At 39.1% G+C, this 21,951-nt stretch overlaps 2 protein-coding genes across 10 annotated transcripts in view; one reads left to right on the top strand and one right to left on the bottom strand.

Annotated features, from left to right (window-relative positions):
- The window catches only part of stk39 (serine threonine kinase 39), a 34,569-nt gene extending 32,264 nt beyond the window's left edge, over positions 1-2,305 (top strand). For all 4 annotated transcript variants that reach the window (XM_044216908.1, XM_044216907.1, XM_044216909.1 and 1 more), the window contains one exon: positions 818-2,305. In XM_044216908.1, coding sequence (XP_044072843.1) covers positions 818-892 — 75 coding nt within the window. In that variant the 3' untranslated portion in view covers positions 893-2,305. The remainder of the gene's footprint in view (positions 1-817) is intronic.
- An 809-nt stretch (positions 2,306-3,114) lies between these two features.
- The window catches only part of b3galt1b (UDP-Gal:betaGlcNAc beta 1,3-galactosyltransferase, polypeptide 1b), a 53,711-nt gene continuing 34,874 nt past the window's right edge, over positions 3,115-21,951 (bottom strand). For 4 of the 6 annotated variants that reach the window (XM_044216914.1, XM_044216913.1, XM_044216917.1 and 1 more), the window contains 2 exons: positions 13,204-13,418; positions 3,115-5,713 (listed from right to left, as the gene is read on the bottom strand). In XM_044216914.1, coding sequence (XP_044072849.1) covers positions 4,533-5,519 — 987 coding nt within the window. In that variant the 5' untranslated portion in view covers positions 5,520-5,713; positions 13,204-13,418 and the 3' untranslated portion in view covers positions 3,115-4,532. The remainder of the gene's footprint in view (positions 5,714-13,203; positions 13,419-21,951) is intronic. The other 2 variants (XM_044216918.1, XM_044216912.1) reach the window with 1 other exon arrangement.

The following is a 21,951-nucleotide window of genomic DNA, read 5'->3' as shown; positions in this document are numbered from 1 at the left end:
AAACCATGAAAAGCAGCCCCTGACCAAAAGTACACATATAGTATATAATACACAGTTTGACGATATATGATATACATTTATGTTTAATTGTGTGTACTACAAAGAGATCAAGGCACTAGGACGTAAGACAAAATGTTTCATTGCCACATTTAATCCAATTGTATAATAATGATGCTCTGACCTGATTTACTGCAGCAGAAATGACACCAATACTGACCTTATTAAACTGATTGGCCATATGTGAAACGCCCACAATAAAATACTGTTTCTTACTCACTGTCATTATAAAATTGTAAGAGTGCAATTTTATAAACCTTCTAGAACAATATAAGTGACATTTGCACACCCTAAAAAGAATGTTGATGTGAATGTCTCCACTTATAGTTAAAACACAAGTATCCCATGAAAAGGCCAAAACCAACAATGCGTTAGTTCATCTCTCAATATGTTTCTACCCTAGTGGAGTGCCTACCCTATTTGTGGCACTCAGCCCCAAGCTCATTGGTTCCTGCTGAAGATGTAAAATTTTAAAATGGACCCATGTTCCCATATAGGTGTCTATGGCACAGAGGAATAAGCTATATCAGGCTTTGGCTACACAGACACACCCAAGTGTTTGAAAATAAGGTTGAAAAGCTCATTTTGTGAAATAATAAGATCACTATCTTACAGTAGTTTCAATCCCCTGATTAATCCAAGGTGTTACACTACGTCTGTTTTAGAAATTTTGCAGGATTAGTTGTTGTTGATGGTGAGGAGAGTATCAGGAATGCGAACTAGCCCTGTTGACCCTCTCAATGTCTTCCTCCTCACACAGGCTTCTGGCTGCGACGACACGGAGATCCCGGACGAAGTGAAGCTGATCGGCTTTGCACAGCTAAGTGTTAGCTGATGCCCTCTTCATGGCTGAAGCAGGTGAGACAGGGGAGACAGTTCAGGGCAGACAGACTGAGGAACACACCACCACTTCCTGCAACATCTTCCCCAACACCCTCCCTGAAAACTCACTCCCTCACCTTCCTTTCACCTTCCCTGAGGCCAAGCACCGCCCCGCCTACACCTCCTTAGCGCCGACTTCTCTGCTCACTGTCCCCTGACCTTTAACCTTAACAACATTCCACCGCCTAGCGCACAGAGCGGGATCAGGATACAGCCCAGGAACCTAAAGATGTACTCAGGTGGTGACATAAGGTGATTAAGATGTAGCTTTGAATGTTTTATTTATTTTTTATTTTACTCATTTTGGTTTTTACATCACTATACCTTTGTGTTCGGCAAAGCTCTTATTATTTATTGAAATGAGAAGGTATTTTTATTTTGTTTCTCATGCTGTTTTGTTGCCACAGTGAAAACAAATTTGTTTTGTCTCGCATCTCACAAACACACTCATTTGTGATGTTTCCCTGAGGTCTTCGACAGAATGTAAGATTTTGTTAATTTATGGGGAAAAGCACATTTTCATAATAACATAATGAATGTCTAAAAAGAGAATGAATTGTATTTCTGTGTCAAAACCTGTTTTACATTGACAAGAAGGGACCCATTTGCTTGAGTGTGCAGAAAAACAAAATGAGACCTGGATGCTACTGTGTATAATTTGCTGCTCTCGACAGTGCTAATGCTTCAAAATGTTAGAGGTGCCTTGTTCATTTTTCTGTGCCTAAGAACGTAGTCAATGAGTGAGACCACACAAAGAGCAGAGCCCGCTGATTCATTTCACAAATGTATTATTCCAGCAATGACACAAGTCAAGTATCTTAACTTAATGAGACAAACTACAATGCACTTTTGGGCTGAGTGTGTGCACCCGACAAGCAGATACTTAGCCCCTGGAGACAAGTTAATGTGTGCTTTTGTCATTGGACATATAAAACATAACAGAACCTGTAGTCATGTAATCTGCTCTGGCTGACGTGCATTCAGATGCCAGGTTAATAGACAAAACCACAACAGTTTAATTTTCTTGCTCTGTCCTGCTGCACTACAAAGCCTTTTGTTCCCAAAAATATAGTAGTTTCTTCTAGTACTGTATGACAATGCATCTGAGGATAAAACCAAAAGGCAACTATTGAAAGGGTGACAAGCCATTTGTTTGTCCAAACAAGTCCAGTAGCTCTAAATTATTTTTAAGTATTGAGGTGGTAAATATTAACTTCTACTAAATTCTTTAATATGAAGTAATTTATTGTGTTTTCTATGTATAGTATGTGTACCATTTCAGCATATTACCCCTGTTCCCTCTGTAATCAGCTGATGTCAAATTTCTGACAAGGAGCAACAATAAAGAATTGCTATTATTTAAAAACGGTGTGGAGTGTTTACTATTAACTGACAGTATCACAACATACTCAATTATAACTTGATACCACCTCCACTACAACTTAAAATATCTGATGATTTGAAGAAGTAGATTTTTTTTAAATGTTTGATTTTGCAGATATTGGCTACAAAAGGCCAACTCACAACTGTCATTTTTCCTCGTGGCAGCATTTGGCAAATCTACAGCATGGACTATGGTCAAGTCATGTCAGCTTTATTTATATAGCCCAATATCACAAATAACAAATTTGTCTCAAGGGGTTTTACAGTCTGTACAGCATTGGATACTCCCTATGCTTAGACCCTCGATTCAGTAATGGAAAAACTCCTTTAACAGGAAAAAAATGGGAGAAACCTCAGGAAGAGCAACAGAGGAGGGATCCCTCTTCCAGGACAGACAGACATGCAATAGATGTTTTCTACAGAAAAAAATTAGTTATAAAGGGTGAGCAGCTAACAGATGGCTACTTTTGAGTTTGGCAACAGTGTCAAAATAAAATCTAGGATTGTGTTTATTGTTACTGAAATGGCTTTAAAGTGAGACTATGTCATTTTTGAAAAAGGAATTACACATTCTTCCTAACAAATGAAAAGTGGAATTCGAGCAATAAAATGCTGTGTTAATTCAATACACTCGTATTGCGTTTCAGCGCTTACCCATATCCTGCAATTTCAGATTTGTAGACAAAGCCGTCGTACATAGGTTTGCTTTATATGGCTAAATAATTTAAAACCATTTTAACCATTTATTTAACCATTTTAGTAACCCTCTGCAAATCTATAACAGGCAACAAGTAAAAGCAGTAATATAACTTTTAATTATTCAAGTATTTGTTTTTTAATATAAAAAACATATAATATATAACAACATCCCCTTGCGGGATAGATGCTTTCACAGTAAATGTCACATTAGCTTATAATACTACAAAACTTTTGAAAAAAAGAAATGAAAATTTGGCCATGAAAGCCACATTTTCTGAAAAACACAAAGTTTTTCCATGATGTCAGTAGGAGAGCTTCAGTAATCACTGATATGCAAGATACATGTGATAATACATCCAGTCTGTAATGGTTTTAGCTACAGTTAAACTCATACTTGCACGACATGATACTGTATTTCTCTTAATGTGCGGAGGAGTTGATGAGCTGAAATAGCTACTGACATACAGCATACATAACCAAGAGCAGCAGCTGGCGTAAGGAGCTCGTAGCTGAGACACACGATTACCTCAAGTACGAAAATGTCAAAGAGGGGAAAAAGTAAATGCATCTAAAAAAAAACAAAATATACATCATACTTTTTCAGAGAGAAGAGGCAGTGAAATGATGACAATATGTAAACAAAAATATCAGGCAAATTCATAAAAAAAATAGCATCCAGCGAATTCAGCTGTGTGGTTTCATTATTGCCAATGCTAGAGACATTATCTATTGAAAAATATCAAATTATCTTTCAACTTCTGTCTGTTTGGAGACTGATAAGCTTATTTTCAGCTTTGTATCTGACTGTGTTCATGATAAAGACAAAGGGGGAGCAGCAGACTTATCTCAACTGACGATCTGGTTTGTTTTTGGATAAGATTAACTTTTGTATTCTCATTGTTCAGGAACTCTTCTTTCATTTGGAAATGATACTTTTAAAATGTATAATAATATAGATGTAATATAGCAATTCAATACTTATAATTGATTCCTGCACAGAAATTCTCCTTTGGCTTGCACTCCTGCAGGAAGATTGGGATGTAAAGTCAGCAGCCTTGCAGCTGGTATTGATTCAGTGTCTTGCTCAAGGACACTTTAGCAGGGCAGAAGGTTGACAGAGTGCGGGCTTGAACAAAGGTCATTTGGTTGAAACACTGTCTCTAATCATTAGGCCATACTACTTAACGCTTAACGCTGATTGACTTAATGCTTATAAAGAATAGTCTGCTTAAATTGGACCTGGAATACATGAACAAAATTACTTTCAGTAACAACACCACATTTTAATTATGCATGAGAATACGCGCTTTACAAGCCTCATGCATTCATTAACAATCATGAGGTGTAATCAGCAGAAATAGACATATATGGATGTTAATGAAAACATCTGTCAGGAAATAGAGACTTGCAGCAGCCCTCAATGTTTATACATTACTCAGTTTGATGACATTTGGAGAAAAAGGCAAAAAACCCCAAACATTTAAGTTATTGTTCAGTGGTTCTCATTTCCCCTAACATCTCAGGTGCTTCTTGCTGGACATGTCATTCCAAATGCGGTGCATCTCCTCCGGGGAGATCTGGTGCACTGTGATAACCCGTCTATACCTGCACAGACTGTAGGCCATTTTCCAGTGATTAAAACCACTGTTCTGATACGGGTGTATACCCAGCTTACGCAAACACAGTCCCACATACACATCCTCCAGGTGCAACAGTCTTGTGTGTAATGATGTCTTGTAGATTAGCTCAGCTACGTCTGCTGAGAACACATAGCCAGTGCCCGAGCAGAAAGGTGGGTATTTACTCTCAGGATACAAGTCCCTGGACATGTACCACTTGCTGCGCATATCCCTTATGGGACCACCGTTTATAACATAGCCAGTAAAATATCTCCTTCTTGGCTTGGTGGTGGGCTTGAGGAGCTTGTAGATCAGATTGTCCATGTTGACAAAGATGTCGCTGTCTGTCTTCATGACATACTGCGCTTTGGGGCAGAAGGTAGCTACCCAGCGCATGCCCATCATGGTCTTGAGGGTGAGGTTGTGGTAGGAATCAATAAAGTTCTCCACCACAATGTCATGGAAGATCTGGCTCTCCTGCTCCACCATCTGGTTCAGGACGGCGTCCGTGTTCCTGCCCAGCAGAAAGATGGTGAGGATGCGGATCTCGCCGAAGGTGCTCTCATCCCCCCAGGTCTCCCGGATGGCCTGCCGCGCATCAAACTCCTTGTGCGTGGTGCTAATGAGGATGACCAGAAAGGGGGTGACGCTTTCGCACTTCTTCGGCTCACTGATGACAAATTCAAAGGCATGTGGGTTCAGGGGGCGGGTTCGGATGTTGTCGAAGGTAATGTTTTTGTGGGGTTTTACAGTCTTACGTATAGGCAAGGACATGTGGCCGACATAAGTGGTTGTTGGGCGAGATATGCTCAAGTACCACAAAGCGCTCGCCCAGCAGACCACTGTCAACAGGTATAAACATGACACTTTTGAAGGCATTATGCTGCATTTAGGTGTATTTTGAGCTGGATCTTATAAGGCTTTCTTTCCATTAGCAGTGTTTCACCCAGCGAGGCAGCATTAAGCTGCTCCAGCGGGCAGTTTGACATTAATTGTCAGTAATGGATTACTTTAGAGAGAAGTGTATTGATGTCCAGTTTCTCTTGGTGATACTGCTGCTTCTCCATTTACATCTGAAAAAAGAGAGAGAGAGAAATTAATACAATTAATACAAAAATAAATCTTCTTTTAGGGTCTGTCTATATCAGACAGACCCTAAAAATATAAATTTGAATAAATCTTGAGAGAAATAATTGCACTTTTTATTTTTTTCAAATAATAAACTCAGCAGTGGTAACACAAATATGAATAAAAGCCTCACCATAGACTTCGCTATCATCAACTATAGCAACAAGTCAAGCAAATGAGGAAATTTGCCTGACTATCAGATTATATTTATACAATAAATAACTTTAACTTTACTGTAGAAACACTGCAGAGACACTGCAGAGACAGTTGACATATCAAACTCATCATTTGTATTTGTTTCCTTGAAGTAAATCTAGTCAGAGGAAGAAAGGAAAGGACTCAGATGAAATTAAAATCTGATAAATTACAAAAGGGGTTGAAACACATGTGGGAAAGATTGTGGTGCCATCAGCCGTCTAGCACATTTATATTATTCATTGCTGAAGTATAGTTACTATTCAGTGGCACCACTCATTGGGATGTAAGGATTCCTGCATACTGTGTTACAGCCTTGGTTTGCAACGGGCCACATTCACTGTGTGATAATGATTTTCAATTTAATTTTCATTTTGCTCTCACATTCAATGACAAACAACACAGAATATTTAATGGTTATGATCATGTAATGAAGCAGATTTTGGTTAAGGGTAAGGGAAGCACAGTCGCAACACAATGACATCTCGCTGATGTATTGGAGCATTGCAAATGCCTCAAACTGCAACATATTTTTTAATTGAGATTTTTTACTCAAGTAAAACTAGCAATAACACATCATAAAAATACTCCATTAAAAGTAATTAATAGTCCTGCGTTGAAAATTTTACTTGAGTAAAAGTACAGAAGCAAAGTGTATTTTAATGTATAATACATGTAAAAGCACTCAATACATACTGGATTCTTGTGAGTGCTACACTATTATATATTATTTGAGCAGATACATTAATGTGTAAGTAGTATTTCACTGTTATAGTTGTTAAAAGTAGATTAAATTTAAACTAGTGTGTTGGTTATCTATAACAATGGTTCATATTCTCATCATATGCTTTGTAAGAAACATCTGGATAAAGTAACTACATCTGTCAAGTAAGTGTTTATAGAGTAAAAAGTACAATATTTCCTTTTGATATATAGTTGGAGTGGAAGTGTATAAAGAGGAATGAAATACCTTAAAATGTGTATTTAAACAATAACCGATTGACATGTTGTGTTCACAGTTGCTTATTTATATCTCCAGCAGATAGGAAGTAACATTATCATTCATTTGGAGTCATGTTTCTGGCCATCTGGTGAATGTAAGTCCAATAATAACTCTCTTTAAGCTCTGTTTTTGGTCTCTACCAGCTCCTGAGGGAAATATCTGGCTCTTTAGCTTCTAAATGCTCCACTATGTTCACCAGCTAGTTGAACCGTGTCTCTGTGCTGTTTGGTGCTGAGCAGGGAGTGCACAGTGGGTTTATAGAGCTTTTTCGCTCATAACAGCTTCCTGCTGCGGCCAAAAACGACTCTATGAGAGCGGTGAGAGTGAACCAAAACAGTAAAGCTGCGGGCCGGACAGCTAAACAATGAGCCAAAACTCGCCATGAAGCTCTGCAAAGTCGAGGGGATCTACAAATTCAAGTGATATTTCTCTGTAGGTTCATCACCTACAGAGAAAGCGACTCCTCTCACATTGTCACATCTTTTTCACATTTGATACATTGTTATCATAAAAATATAGATTATAGCCACTTTAAGTACAGTACGTGAGTAGGTAAAATATACTTAGTTACACTCCACAAGCGGTTTTGTTTTACAGTAACATTAGATAGCCATCAATAACATCACTTTTCAATTATTTTAGTACTATAAACTGAATTGAATGCTCATGTCTGATTGTAAATGAGTTATAGATTTTGCATCAAAACATCACAAAAGACGTGACCACATTCAATACGTGATCCTAGTGCACAGGTTGACATTTCACAAGAGCAGACAAATGCCCTTTTAAACTCAAACCAAAAGCAAAAAAAAGGTTTACAAGCTCTCTTGTTCTGTGGCTCAAAAGAGCTGTGGGGTTGGCAGCATTCTGCATGACAGCGCGATATGGTGGCACAAAGGGAACACCGTGCCATGATAAGCTTTCCCCCTGGGGTGTTTTTTTTTCTGCCAGTTTGTTCAGTGCTGCACTGTTATACTGTCAGCCTGTTACTGAGCTGACAGAAATTCGGCATGTCTAGTTTTTTGAGCAGTGGTTTTGCAGTGTGGACACTGAAATGGCATTTGTTTGTGCTTTTGCGCAGGTAGCTGAGCAACTACTGGATATGTTAGCATGTAGATCATGTATCCTGTCTTTTGAGGCTCTCAGTGACTTTTCTTTTTATTCAGGGAAGGCAGATCAGACCATGCACTTCACAGGAGAATGGCCATAATGCAATAAAACCCTACATTTCCATCTTCAAAGCTGGAGAGTAGAATGCAGTCTGAAATGCAGCCATAATGACATGATTTGAATTCCATTTAAAACGAGACTGCAATTACCTGCAGTCTATACCCATATTGTATACCAAGGTACTTTGTTAGACTAAAGACATGACATTAACAACAAACGGATACATGCATGCTTTGAAAACAATGCCGCCTTTGTAGAAGGTAATCTGTCGCTTGAATTTTGATGGACTTTTATGTCTGTGGACTATGAGAAATATACTTTTTTATCTTGTGTTGTGACTACATCTATACTGTTTATTTGGTGTGAGTTTGAGAATTGATTTTAGAGCAGCAGATTATCAGTCTAAGGCTGCCATACAAATGCTGTTACTTCTCATTTTATTTTGTACTGAACCCTTTTCCCAAGAGTTTTTCAGCAAAACAAGTATTTGCTCACTATATCAGACTTCTCCTCCTCTTGTGAAATTACTGTTAGATATCATAGGATTTAGAGAAGCAAACAATCATTCCCTTTAACAACACTTTACTCAGACGCAAGAAATACACAGAGACGGCAATTATTTTCTAATACCAGAGGAGGGAGGAGGGTCAGGTGGAGTGAAGACAGAATAACAGAGGAAACCCAAGCAGTGACTGTTTGCTCTAAGGTTAATAACACGGTGAAAACAGAAACCTACACAAAAGCAAGGCACATACTATATGTAGGCCTAAATATCCACATGTTCAAATACACAATAACCAGGGCCAGCTGGTAGCAACACTGTGTCCCACATTGTCCTGTTGAAATCTCACTTGGCTAACTGAAGCAAAAATATTCATGAGACAGAACTGAGGCAATGTTTATGTGACAGTTCGTTTGGCCACCAGTCTGTAAAACATAACCTCCAGTGGCTTTTCAGAACAAACATTTCTAAGCTGGCCTGGGTCTCTCATGTGCATGCACACCACCAGATTTAATAGACTATGAAATTTGTCCCTGACTCTGGCTGATGCAGAAGAAAAGTACATTTTACTACTTCTGAATGTCTGTCATTAATTAGCTCAGAATGAACTGAAGATGCTCAATGAGTACACAAAACAGAGAGAAATTACATAATCGTTTTTCTCAACTGTCTATGAACAGCGGTGACCCATTTACCGACAAACCAGAGTGACAGCTCAGTACTGTCATGTATTTTTACTGTCCCACAATCAAACCAAATGAAGAATCACTAGTCTGTGTGATTATAATGATCATGATGATTGTGCGTCATTCAGTGCATCACTTCAGATTCAACATCAGACATTTGTGTGTGTGTCTTTATCAGTCTTAAAACAGTGAGATACGAGCTAGATATGAGGGGGAGAAAGGGTTTAGGAGAGATAGAGATGTAGATCCAGATTATGAAAGATGTATTATCCTGATAGGCTGAATTTTGTGCAACAATCTGCTCTTAACAATCTTAAGAGACCCAGTGTAAGTATGCTTTCTGCTCTGCTGCCACTTCACTGAGCATTTGACCTTACACAGGTAACGGGGCAATATGGGCCATTCACTATGGTTGGGGATTTTTATTAGAATCAGAATAATAATGTTTTCTAATCCTTTTTTTAATAGAAAAAGAAAAAAATAGACTAACTGATTTGTAAATGTCATTGCACCAGTGGAATTAGTTATCATCAATATTGTGGCAGAGGACAACTTTAAGTTAATGTTGTTTATCACGCCATATTCACAAAACATCCTTAGGCTAAAAGTAGCTCCTAACTGGCTGAGTTAAGAGACACTTCTTAAAATAAGGTGCGTGTCAGTCCTAACTCCTATGTTTTTGCCCATGCTAACGACATGGCTCTATGCATGGCAATGCCGGTTGGTCGGCCCACCACTTTGGTCTAGACTGAAATATCTTTGCAACTATTTGATGGATTGCCATACCATTTTGTCATTCCAGGTACCCAGAGGATGAATTCTAATGACTTTGGTGATCCCCTGTCTTTTCCTTTACCGCCACCATGCGGTTCACATTTGTAATTTTGAGTGAAACAACAATTAGATAAATTGCCATGAAATCTGGTGAACACATGTCCCCCAGGATGAATTGTTTTTGGTGAGCTTTGGTTTAGCTTTTCATCAAGTGCCATCGTCACTTCAAATTTTCACTTTGTCCATCACTTTGGTTTATGACCAATACCTGCAAAACTAATGACATTAGCCTACTGGTGTTAGAATTTAGCTTGAAGCACCGCTGTGCCTATGTACACAGCTTTACAGAGTTTCTAGCATGTGTGTAGTTATTAATTATATTTCATTATTAATAATTGCATTTTAGTGCTGAAACTAGCTCGTAAATCTGTGGGAAATTAGAAGTAGTCCAGAAGACCTGCTCACAGTCTGTCAGCTGCTGCACATAATGGGCCTTGTTGCATCAGTGTTTTGGAACAATACAACGATAATGAACTTTTAAAAGCATATTTTGATGGCAGGAGTTAATAAGGGCCCATTTAACTCACCAACCAATCAAAACAATTCACTGGATATGATGGTTAGCACAACTCTCCACTACTGTGACTGGAAAAATGCAGCTGCACTAAAATATCTCAGCTGTCTGTTAGAATTATTCATCATACATAAAATGTGCTCTTTAGACCCCACTTTGTTCAACATTTCATTAAGTGTACTTTAAATGATGACCAACTTCATTGCACTCCTGTTTGTTGATGAATATTTAATTTCACATTCACTAACACACAGTCTGTGAACATAGTGAGTAAGTTCATTCATAAAACATGATGTCATCCATAGCAACGTGGTCAACTCCGCCCTGTCTCTTAGCTTAGGTGTTCTCTCAGTCCCTCAGCAAAAGTTGCTCAGGAGCTTTGTGAATGGGTCTTAAGAGGAAACTCTTAGCTACGAACTTTTAGCTGCATTTAGTGCCACTCTTAGTGGTAAGATAAGATACTTTGTGAACTTTGTGCCCCAAATTTATTTTATCACAGCTCTGTAATTTGTTACAGAGTCCTTTCGGTTTGAGTCTTTGAGAGATGTGGCTGCTCTAGCTTGTGTTTAGATTACTGTAGCATGGAGCAGAGCCTACAGGCTGGCCGCCAGGCCTTTGCAAAGCTATTATTCCAATCAGTCTCCATAATACCGGATGTCACACTGAGAGTCAGTCATAAAATCTCCCGATCTGTGTGACCAGATTGGGCCCATGACTGGCAGAAAGGATAGCAAAATATAAAACAGTCTATATGGCGCACCGGACCTTCAGGACATGAAACATAACACAACAGGGAGGGGAATGAAATGAGGAAATAATTAGCCTATACTACCAACAGAGACCTAATTTATCATGATTTATTATATAGCAAGAGGTAAACTTGTGGGGAGCACAGTACAAAGACAGCCATTCATCAAGACATGACATTTCTTTCTCCAAGCCTCTGGGTTGACTGTTTGGCAGACTGGTTTCTAAAAAGGGCTATTACGCTCTCCTCTGCACACAACAAAAATGTTTTGATTCATGGCCCCATGACCATCTATGGACAGCTCTCTAAAGTGTTTTTCCAATAACAATATCTCAGAGCTAATAGATTGCCAGATTGAATTAACTGGTTCAAACAAAGCTGGAGTATTGACAAAATTGCCAAAAATTTAAATTGATTACCTTGGCTTTCATTTGACACAACACTCTTTGAATATTGCTGGTTATACTTTTAATCACACAGCACAACAATGGCAGAACTTCAGAGATAACAAGATTAATTTTAATAAAACATGGTTTGCATTTTAATATCTTACTGACAGTTTACCTATACCATGCTGTTATAATACAAACACCTCTGCTGCTTTATATTTAGAGTTCAGTAATAGGTGGATGACATTATGAAGGTTGGATTCCTCCTTTTGTTTGCTCCTCTCCTCAGACTTTTAATTTTAAATGTGGATTACTACCCTTGCATAGAACAAATATCTGTGAATTTTTTCACAGTAGCAAATAATTGAATGATATATGAAATACTGATGACAGGACTGCCTAATGGAGCAGAGATGTGTGAAAAATGATATGAAAATTGTAGCACAGCAAGCGGTAGTCTTAAATCTCCTGGCCCAGCATTATGTTGCTGAAAGCCACATTTGTAAGCTTATAGCTGAGATTTCATTGACCTTGGAAAAGAAAGGAGAGTGACTGTGCACACATTTTCAAAGCCATTAAAAGGTGTTTTTCACAACATTTACTTGAACCGCTCCATAATTTATGAGCCATTTTCCTGGTACTCTATTATAAAACAAAATCAAACAAAAAGCCAAGTTGAAAAGACAATTTCCCAACTATAGTACCAGATCCCTTAAACAAGAATGAGCCTGTAAAGCTTTTTCATCACTCTGTCTCTATAAATTTCCATTCCAGAAAGACTGTTGTGTACTGTAAGATCTGTTGTTCTGGAAACACAGATGGCTTCAGTATATCAACTGAGAAAAACAAACACTTCTTCTAAATGTGGCATCACTTTCGACAACAGCCCTGGTAGATAATTCATATACAGTATTAGTATACTGTAATGACAATTATATCATTATAATTTTTTTCTGTGCTGTGCTGTGCCTATTACTCTTTGCTAAGTCTATTTCCCCAAATTGCCATGGTGACCCAAAGTGGTTAATACCTCTGGGTCTGCAAGGACAGATTCACAGGGAATGAAATGAGAACCATGCTTTCAAGTTGTCAAAAAAGCTCCTGGCTTCTGTGCTTGGCACGTGCAATGCACCTGGGAAGAGTGAAGAGGGCCTTCTCTTTCCCCGCATGCCTTAAGGTAAGAATCTCTTACAGTAGCTTTATGATAACGCTACTGTATAATATTCGCTTATATGACGATATGTCAAGCTTGGGACTGCTAATTAGCCTCATAAGGTTGAGTTGTTTTGATTTAGCTACTGCTACTACTGCTAGCCCCAAACCTTTGGCCTTGCCTGATAGCCTCCAACCTGCACTATGGTCTGCCAGCAACTGGCCTGCACCCTTTTACTTACCAGTACTCCTCACTGTACACCGATGGGTCCCGATCTGTCCAACATCAAGGCAGAATGCTGTGCTATAGAGAGCATGCTGGATGATATCCTCAGACGGCAACAGCTCCTTCACTCACGGCTTGCTGATCTGGAATCTACCAGCATCGTCTCCCTGCCTGGTCCTGGGTGCACGCCAGGGAGCGGGGACAGCCCTCAGCAGCCCCACCAGGACTCCTCTACATGGGTATCGGCGGTAAAGAGGGGCAAAAAGATAAAGATACAGAGTTTCTCTTGCTCAAGAATGTCTTTACTCTGCTAGCCGAGCTAGCCGACAGCTTTGCTTCATCGGACCTGCCTGTACCTGTCTCAGGAACCTTTAGACGGAGCAAGAAGCATCTACACTCCCCACCCAGCTTGGACCCCCCTCCCCCAACCCAGCTCAGCATCTCAGTAGTGTCCCCGATAACATCGCTGTCTACTCCAACAGCTGCAAAAGTGGTCAACCACGATTCCTGTTGGTAGGTGATTCCATCATAAGGTCAGTTGAAATCTACAATGCCATCACATACTGTATTCCTGGTGCAAAGGTCACAGACATTGTTGAACACATTCCAGCCCTCACAGACCTCCACCCTATGGCTCAAATAATTGTGCACCCCAGCAACAATGACATTAGCTCCAGACAGTCGATGAAACACTAAATGGACTTCGAACTTCTCACAGAGACAATTGAGAGTCTTGGAAAGAACTGTATTTTATCTTGCCCCATTTCCACCTTGAAGAAGGGTGATGAGGGTTATTCAGCCTGCACCGATGGCTATCCAGTTTCTGCATGGCCACTGGTCATGACTTTATTAGTAAGTATGATTATTTTTGGATTAGAAAGGACCTATATAAGCATGACGATCTCCACCCAAATCAGAGGGGTACCAGGATGCTGACCACGAACCTCCCACTTGTTTTCACCGACTGACTTTGGCTACGTCCACACTAATACGTTTTCGTTTTAAAAAACGATCTCCGTACACACAAGCGTTTTAGCACTGTTTCAGAAATAATCTACGTCCATCCTAAAACGCCTGAAAACGCATATCACATGACCATTCATGTATACTGGGCATACGTGTGTCTGTGTAAACAGGAAGCAGATTGTCTAGCGGTTGGTTGCTTCGTTGTAGAAAATACTACAAACAGCAATGGTGAAAAGTAAGACCAGAGATTTCTTTGCTTGGACCGACGACGAGGTAGACCTGTTACTGAAAGTAACACGAGTCAAAGTGGCGGAAAACATATTGGAAGTCGTCGCAAAGCAAATACGGTGATATATTAGAGCAGTACTTGGACCATTATCCATCGCCGCAGGAAGCCATGGCATTGGCTAAAGGTGTACCAAAAGGATGAAATCACAAAAGTAGGCCTAGCTATAATGGCTTGACACGTCGTGACTGATAAGATCCAATCAGGAAGTGAACGTGGGTGTCTGCATGATCAAGTCTTGAGTTTTCAAACTAAAACAGGGTAAGCAGCGTTTTCAAAAGTCTCTGTTTTAGGGGTTTGAAAACGCCGGAGTAGTGTGGACGCTAGGCGTAAATGTAGCAAAAGTGATGGGTTTTAAGACAAAAACTTAATAGTGTGGATGTAGCCTTTATCTCTGACCAGTCAGAATCCCCCTTCTTTGATGTTTCTCAATCTACAGGTCCAATGACTCTCGCCGTTTCCCCCTCCCCACAATGACCTATAAATGATTCATTATCTCCATCCCTTTTAATCCCTGTGCTCATCCCCATTCCTGTTATCTCATTGAATGTCTGCTAGGAAAAGAAAAGTCCACTCTGCTCGCTCTGTTAACGCTTCTAATCTGAGGCTTATCTCCTGTCACTCACAATCTGTATTAGAGCCTATTGAGAAGGTACTGAAGCTTGCATTACTTAATGTCAGGTCGGTCGCTAACAAATAATTTTAAATTAATAATCTTATAACTTCTCATAATCTCGATCTTATGTTGTTGACTGAAACCTGGCTTGACAGTATCACTGGTGCAGCAGCCCTTATTGAGTCAGCCCCTCATTTCAATTTCATGAATGTTGCCAGAGCTGATAGGAAAGGTGGTGGTTTGGCTGCCTTGTTTAGAGATGCATTTCAGTGCAAACAGTTGTCTTTTGGAAACTTTATATCTTTTGAATACCTTTCCTCCCTCTTGAAATGCTCCTCCCACATCATTATAGTTATTTATAGGATTCCAAAATATTCTGCTTCTTTTATTGATGACTTTGCTGAGCTTTTAGCCACTATATCCACTGAGTTTGACAGTTTTCTCATCGCCGATGATTTAAATATTCACATTGATAACCCAAACAACCCCACCACTAGGGAGTTCTCCGCTCTGTACTTTCGGTCTCTCCCAGCATGTGTCAGGGCCTTCTCATATCAAGAGACACACTCTAAACCTGATTATCTCTAAAGGCATTTTCATTTCAAATGTTACTATTACTGATGTTGCCCTTTCCGATCACTGTTGTATTTTCTTTGATATGTCTGTCACACCTGTACTCCATAACAATCCTAAATCTGTTAAACCCTTCATAACACCTGAACACCCGAGGTGTCCGTGTCCCCAATTTAGCACAGAGGAACTGTTATCCAGGTTTAATTATGCCTGCTGCTCTATACTGGATGCTCAATTTCCTGCAGCTCAACGATAATAAATCAGACTCCATTAAACTACTCACCAATAACCTAGCCCAACTGTCCCCTTACCTTAAGCCCCATGCTACCATCCTTGGTTTTATTTTTGACTCTGCCCTAAAATTTGATAAACAGATAAATGCAGTTTTCAAGTCTAGCTTCTTTCAGCTCCGATCCAGAGCCAAATTAAAACCTTTCCTCTTCCGCCCAGACCTGGAAATAGTCATCCATGCCTTCGTGCATATCCTTATGGATCGAGTACTGCAACTCCCTCTACTTCGGTATCACCCATTCATCCTTTGCCCTCCTGTCTGTTTTATTTAGTTGACTGTCATTGTTCCTGTAGTAACCGATCTGTGTTTTGCCACTAATGTTTTTACATATTTTGTTCTTATATATTTTATTGTTCTTTGGCTTTTACCACTGTACAACACTTTGGTCAACTTCTGGATCGTATCTTAGTCACCTCTTTCACCCCTGATGAGTTTGCATCCCTGAAGACATCTCCTATTTCACTGAAATATCCGTTCTCAGTTTGTGCACTGGAGGTTTCCACATCACACTTGTGTAAGTTACATAACATGTTCTGATAGTTTAACATGTAAGTAATATATATAGCATACGTACAGGCAACAGTAACTAATCACTGTATTCATCTCTATGCAGAGGGAGATGAGATTTGAAACCAGACGAACAAAAGAATCAGAGTCTCTATTTCCCACAAACTCCCATCTTCTTTATTGCTCCCTGACTGAAACATTAGGGGAATAATATTGTCATTTACATATTTTATGCTTAGGGCTTGATCCAAATAGTGTTCTGCTATTATAGCAAGCTAAACACTGGATGAAAATCTATACTGGCAATTAAATGAGTGAAGCTACATTAAGCTGAATGAAAACTTTTGATAGATTGAAAAACATAAAACTGGCATCACAGTTACTTTATTCCACTGGGAGAGCTGAAATCCCTTGAGTATTGTCACGTCTTAAAGAAAATTAATATCAGTTAATAAATGTTGATACCCTAACGGAATATATCTCTAAAACACAGACTTGCTTGGGTAGATAGAGGACTTGCTTTCCACTGTATACATAATTCCAGTAAAATACAGGATTGGCTAATAATGGGCTGATTGCAGCAAGAACATCTGTTTTCTATGCATATGTACACTGAATTAAGGAAGTGTAAGTGTAACACAAAACAATTCTACACAGGTATTGATGTTGAGTGGTTGTTCAGGTTTCATTATTACATAAACACAATTATCAAAAGGGAACAGCAGTTATATTCATATAAAGTAGTGCAAGGGCAGTGCATGGCTAATTTGAATTAACTTGTTGATTTTCTCACTGACTAAGGGTGTGGTAAAATGTAAGGATACTCCATAGATCAAAAATTCATAATTGAAAGAGTCATAATTGAACTTGTTTCCAGTTTGAGGTATCCTGTCAACAGTTTTACAGAAGTCTCTTTTATAATGGTGGCCTACGGGGAAAATGCTTTTTGGGCCGCAGGGGGATATTACATTGCAATACTGTGCAAAAATTGGAAGCAAGGCTGAGCAGTGGCGGCGTATCCAGTTCTCTTCTCCGTATCCATGGTCGCTCGCTTCAGTACATTTAACAAGAGATGAAGAAAGAGACACCAAGAGACCATAGATGTTACACTGTAGCAAAGTCTTGTAAGTTTGCCATTTTGTTTAGCTAAACGCAAACATTTCAAGCATCAGCGATGTAACTTTCTGAATTAATGCTTTTGTTCCCAGAAATAGCCTGGTCCCAAATAGCTAAAAAGTCTGGTCCCAAATAACTAGCCGACTATGTCATAGCAGGTGTATACATTGCTCAGGACCCAAGAGGTGAGACTGCATTTTCAACTAGAGCTGGAAGGTTCGACTCTTTTTACTGACTCGAGTTTGTATGAGTCACTCACTGAAGAGAGTCAGGTTTTCAAGTCACTCAAGTCACCAAGTCACCCAGAGCTTGGTGAAACCCCCACTAGCCCTAGAGACTTCTGCTGGCTAACCTCGGTTTAGCCCTCTTATCTTGAATGGGATAAAATAATTTAATCGTGTGGCTCTTCTGGACTTTCCAAATGTTATCGGACTGAATGGATCAAATTCTGATAGTAAAACAAGTCACTTTGCGGCGGTTGTGACGCAAAAAAAAAATTCCCCTCCATTTCACAGCCACTCCTTTTCCCATGATTGCCTGTGGGAATTGATCATTCTGTGATCATAATGGTATCCATAGCAACACAGTCTGCTAATCAGAAATGAAAGACTATTGGATTTCATACCTTCAGTTTAGGGCAGGGGGCGCGGGCTCCGGGCTGGGAGCGAGTACTGATTTGAAACAAGCGTCACAGTGGCTGCTTTTCTCGTAGGGCTAGGTTAATACAGTAATTAACTTGATACATTTCAGTATCATAATACATTTCCACAACTTCAGTTAATATAAGAGTTGCACGTGTGAGTGACACGTGGTCTCGCCTCGTCTTCACAGTTTGCACTAGCTAGTAGCAGGTAGGAAGGGCGAGTCAGTGAATGAGTTAGTGGAGATGAGGACTTGTGACTCCCAAGTCAGTAAAAAGAGTAGTTTGTTTCGAACGATTCACTCATGACTCGCACATTACTAATTTCAACCACTCATGGAGCTAATGTTAGCGCTACAGCTGCCAAAAACTACCAGCCATTTCAGCCGGCAAAATCAACGGTCACCGGCTAGAAATGAAAAGCCTGCTTTTGTCACTGCCTGAAATCAAGGACCCACTGTTTCAAAAATGACTTTGGTATAGGTATAGCAACAGCAACAATAAGCAACACTGTCTCAAAACAGCAAATATGTTTTGAGAGAAGCGTAATTCAAATGTAATGTAATGTAATCATCATAATGAGGAAAAAGTTTTAAATGAACATATCTGCCAAATCACAAGATTCATACAGAACATCATCAAAATATATGCAAAATGTTCAGTGACAACATATTTCTTTTGTTTTCCCTACAATATCCCCTTTTCCAATATAATACCTAACGGTTTGCATGTTTATGTTTAGGAAATCACAGCCCATAAGGTTAGGGAAAGATGGGGGTCTTGGTTAAATATTGAACATGTCAAAAGTGACTTGAAGCTTGAGATGTGTACTTGATTAGCATTCAACCCAAACCACTATCTTTCTCTAACCTTAACCAAAGCGCTTTTGTTGTCTAAACCTAACCACGTGCAGGACTCTGGAGGCTCTGGTGCCTAAGTTCTGCATTTTGTACACCATCCATTGGGACCACTTCACTATGAATTGTGTGTGGTACAAAAAAGGAGCCTGATAACAGAATTGTTGATGACTATATAAAACATATGTGTCTGCTAGGGATATATCACATTCATAAATCAAGAACAACAATATGCCTATTTTTTCAATTGATGTGGAAAACGTCTATGTATCTCTTAATTTCTGTAATCAAAAAGCACAAAAAAAATCCTACTCTTCTGGATGACATTGTGAAGCAAATTTGATGTTTTGTCAACTCTTTATTTGTTTATTATTATTTAATCTATTTTTCATAATGTCCCTGATTTATGATTTAATTCTGGAGCTGCTATGTTTGTCCAGAAATGTGTCTGTCTTTTCCCTGTTCTGATTTGTCAGTAAAGTTTTAAACAACAACAACAAAACAAACAAACAAACAAAGGAGCACTTCTTTCAAAAAATGTTGACATTGGTCATCATCCAGGCAGCAATTAGGCTTCCCTAAAAATATATGTGGAAAAACAAATCAGTATTATATAAATGTAATTTCTAGGAGACACAGTTCCAGTATTATTCACACAAGCGTCACTGTGCTGGACAGTTTTTTGTGCTATATTTTGAATGAGAGTTGATTCCTAATTCTAATATATTTAATTGTTCGTTAGCAAGTTATTGTCCTCGGGCAACATCCACTCCTGTGGGACTCTCCTTATTAACAAGCTAGAACATGGAGATTTCGAAGGTATCCTACTTTCAGACACTTGCTGGTAATACTGTTGTTGCTAATTTTAAGCCTGGGCAAAGTAGAGGCTGTAAATTAATCATTAGCTGTGTCTCAAACAATAAGATTCATTTCCAGGTTTCATTGGGAGATGACAGGCAGGCAGGCGGTCGGTGCCAGAGGAGTAATAACGGTGATAGAGGAACTAGAGGAGGGAAAAAGAGTGGAGTCAAAGATCCTTACTCGGTAAGGGGCCTGTTTGCACCTTTTTGCCATCAGGTGTTGCCGAAAAATATTAGCAATGAGGCAGGGTGAGTTGGAGGTTTTCAAAGCAGAACTTCAGACAGACAGTAAGCTGGTGTCCTGCTGGGATGATGCCAGCATTCTTTCTCCCTGAACAGATGCCGCCCAGTGCCCACTATTCTTTGTTCCCTCCCCCAAAAACATGCTGTGTTGCATGCTGCACACGGAATAAAAATGCTCACCTTGATGCCAGTGAAGGACATGATGCAAAATACATCTTTTTGCCATTTATAAACCATCAACCACCTCCTCAATTTTTGATGAACTACTTTGGAAACTTAGTGTAAACAATGATGACTTGCAGAGAGTTAGCTCTCTTTTGCTTTATAAATTCAGGGCTTAGTTGGAAGCCTGTAAAGTATCCTGAGATGTGTTATTGTTATGCACAGGTGGCTTGATGGGTATTTAATGCCACAGCACATACTGGCACTGCGAAAATGTCATGAAATGCTAAAACTGAAATGCAACCATCTGCCTTGTGATAAAGTGAGCAAGTAACTAATACTCATTTCTCAATTTATGACAGACAGTCAGAAGAGTATGAAAATGGGTTATACAATTTATTACACTTTGCTGGTTTGATAGAAATACTGTATATAATAATGATACTGTTAATTAACATGCTTCAATTTAGAAAGCCTCAATTGTACATCAATGGGGTCCATTGCCCGGCATCAATCAGATCAACCTCTCTGTGAACTAATGTGTTATTGCCTATCTCTGCACTGTTCAACGGAAAACAGCAAGTGGATAATGTATCTGTTCACAGGATGCTAATTTAACATTGTAATGGCCAATAACGTGAAATGAATCTGTAGCCACATAGCAAAGACACAATAATGAGCAATAAATGAATAAGTGAACAAAATATAGTAAATAAACTGATTGTTGATCTGATTGTACTAATAATTACTGATTTGTTTACTAACAGAAAAAAATGAGATATGACATGATTAAGATACATTGTGTCAGAATGTAGTTAAGGGCCTGAATAATACAATAATTTATAAGCCTCTAGCAGTTTTTTAATCTGTAACTAAACTGCAAAGAAAAAAAAAGGCTGATCAGTTATTATCATTATTATTATTATTATAATGCAGCAAGCGACCACTGCTCATTATAGGAAAAAAAAATCATTTTAGGTTACTGATAAAGTGCAGATGACTAATGTTTTTACTCTTCAGTATGTTAGTTAGCAAGCTTGTGTTGCTCCAGATGCTGTAAAATGGGCAAGGAGTGGAAGGAAAACAAAGACAGCTAGTTCCTTGTGGACCAGATGTCAATCAATGAGGCACCTGCTATTTCATTTGACGGAGCTCCATACAACTGACGTTTGCATAAATCTGGTTTGAGTTTTGCTTTCACGCCTCCCTTTCACTGCTATGCCTGAAAATGTTTGATGCTCAGCTTCTCACAATCCGGAACTTGTGAGGCTTTCCTCACAGAAATGAGTGAGAGGCCTGATTTTCAATTTGAAGTTTCCTGTGGTGGCCATTTTCTCTTTGGAACAGAGGTGTATTTCTATCCAAGTGTCCAACAAATGATTCCTTGCAGTAAAATACACTAGAGGGAGATGAGACTCCAAACTTAAATGTCTCAGCAGAAACAGCCATTACTTTGCTTGAAGAAATGTAAGTACAGTCTTTTTTCATTGGGTACCTTTTCTCCATGCACGCAGAACATTTCTTTGTACATTATTGAAATACTTATATGAGTAAATGATTTATGATCACAAATGTTGGATAGTGCTGTTTAAGATACTGGAGTTATGGTGTACAGTATTTAGTGCACTGTATTTACAGAGAATTTA

This window comes from Siniperca chuatsi, linkage group LG12 (genome assembly GCF_020085105.1).
Source record: "Siniperca chuatsi isolate FFG_IHB_CAS linkage group LG12, ASM2008510v1, whole genome shotgun sequence".
In the NCBI taxonomy this organism is placed as follows: Eukaryota; Metazoa; Chordata; class Actinopteri; order Centrarchiformes; family Sinipercidae; genus Siniperca; species Siniperca chuatsi.
Note: the sequence above shows the minus strand (reverse complement) of the source record. Positions and strands in the feature narration are given on the sequence as shown.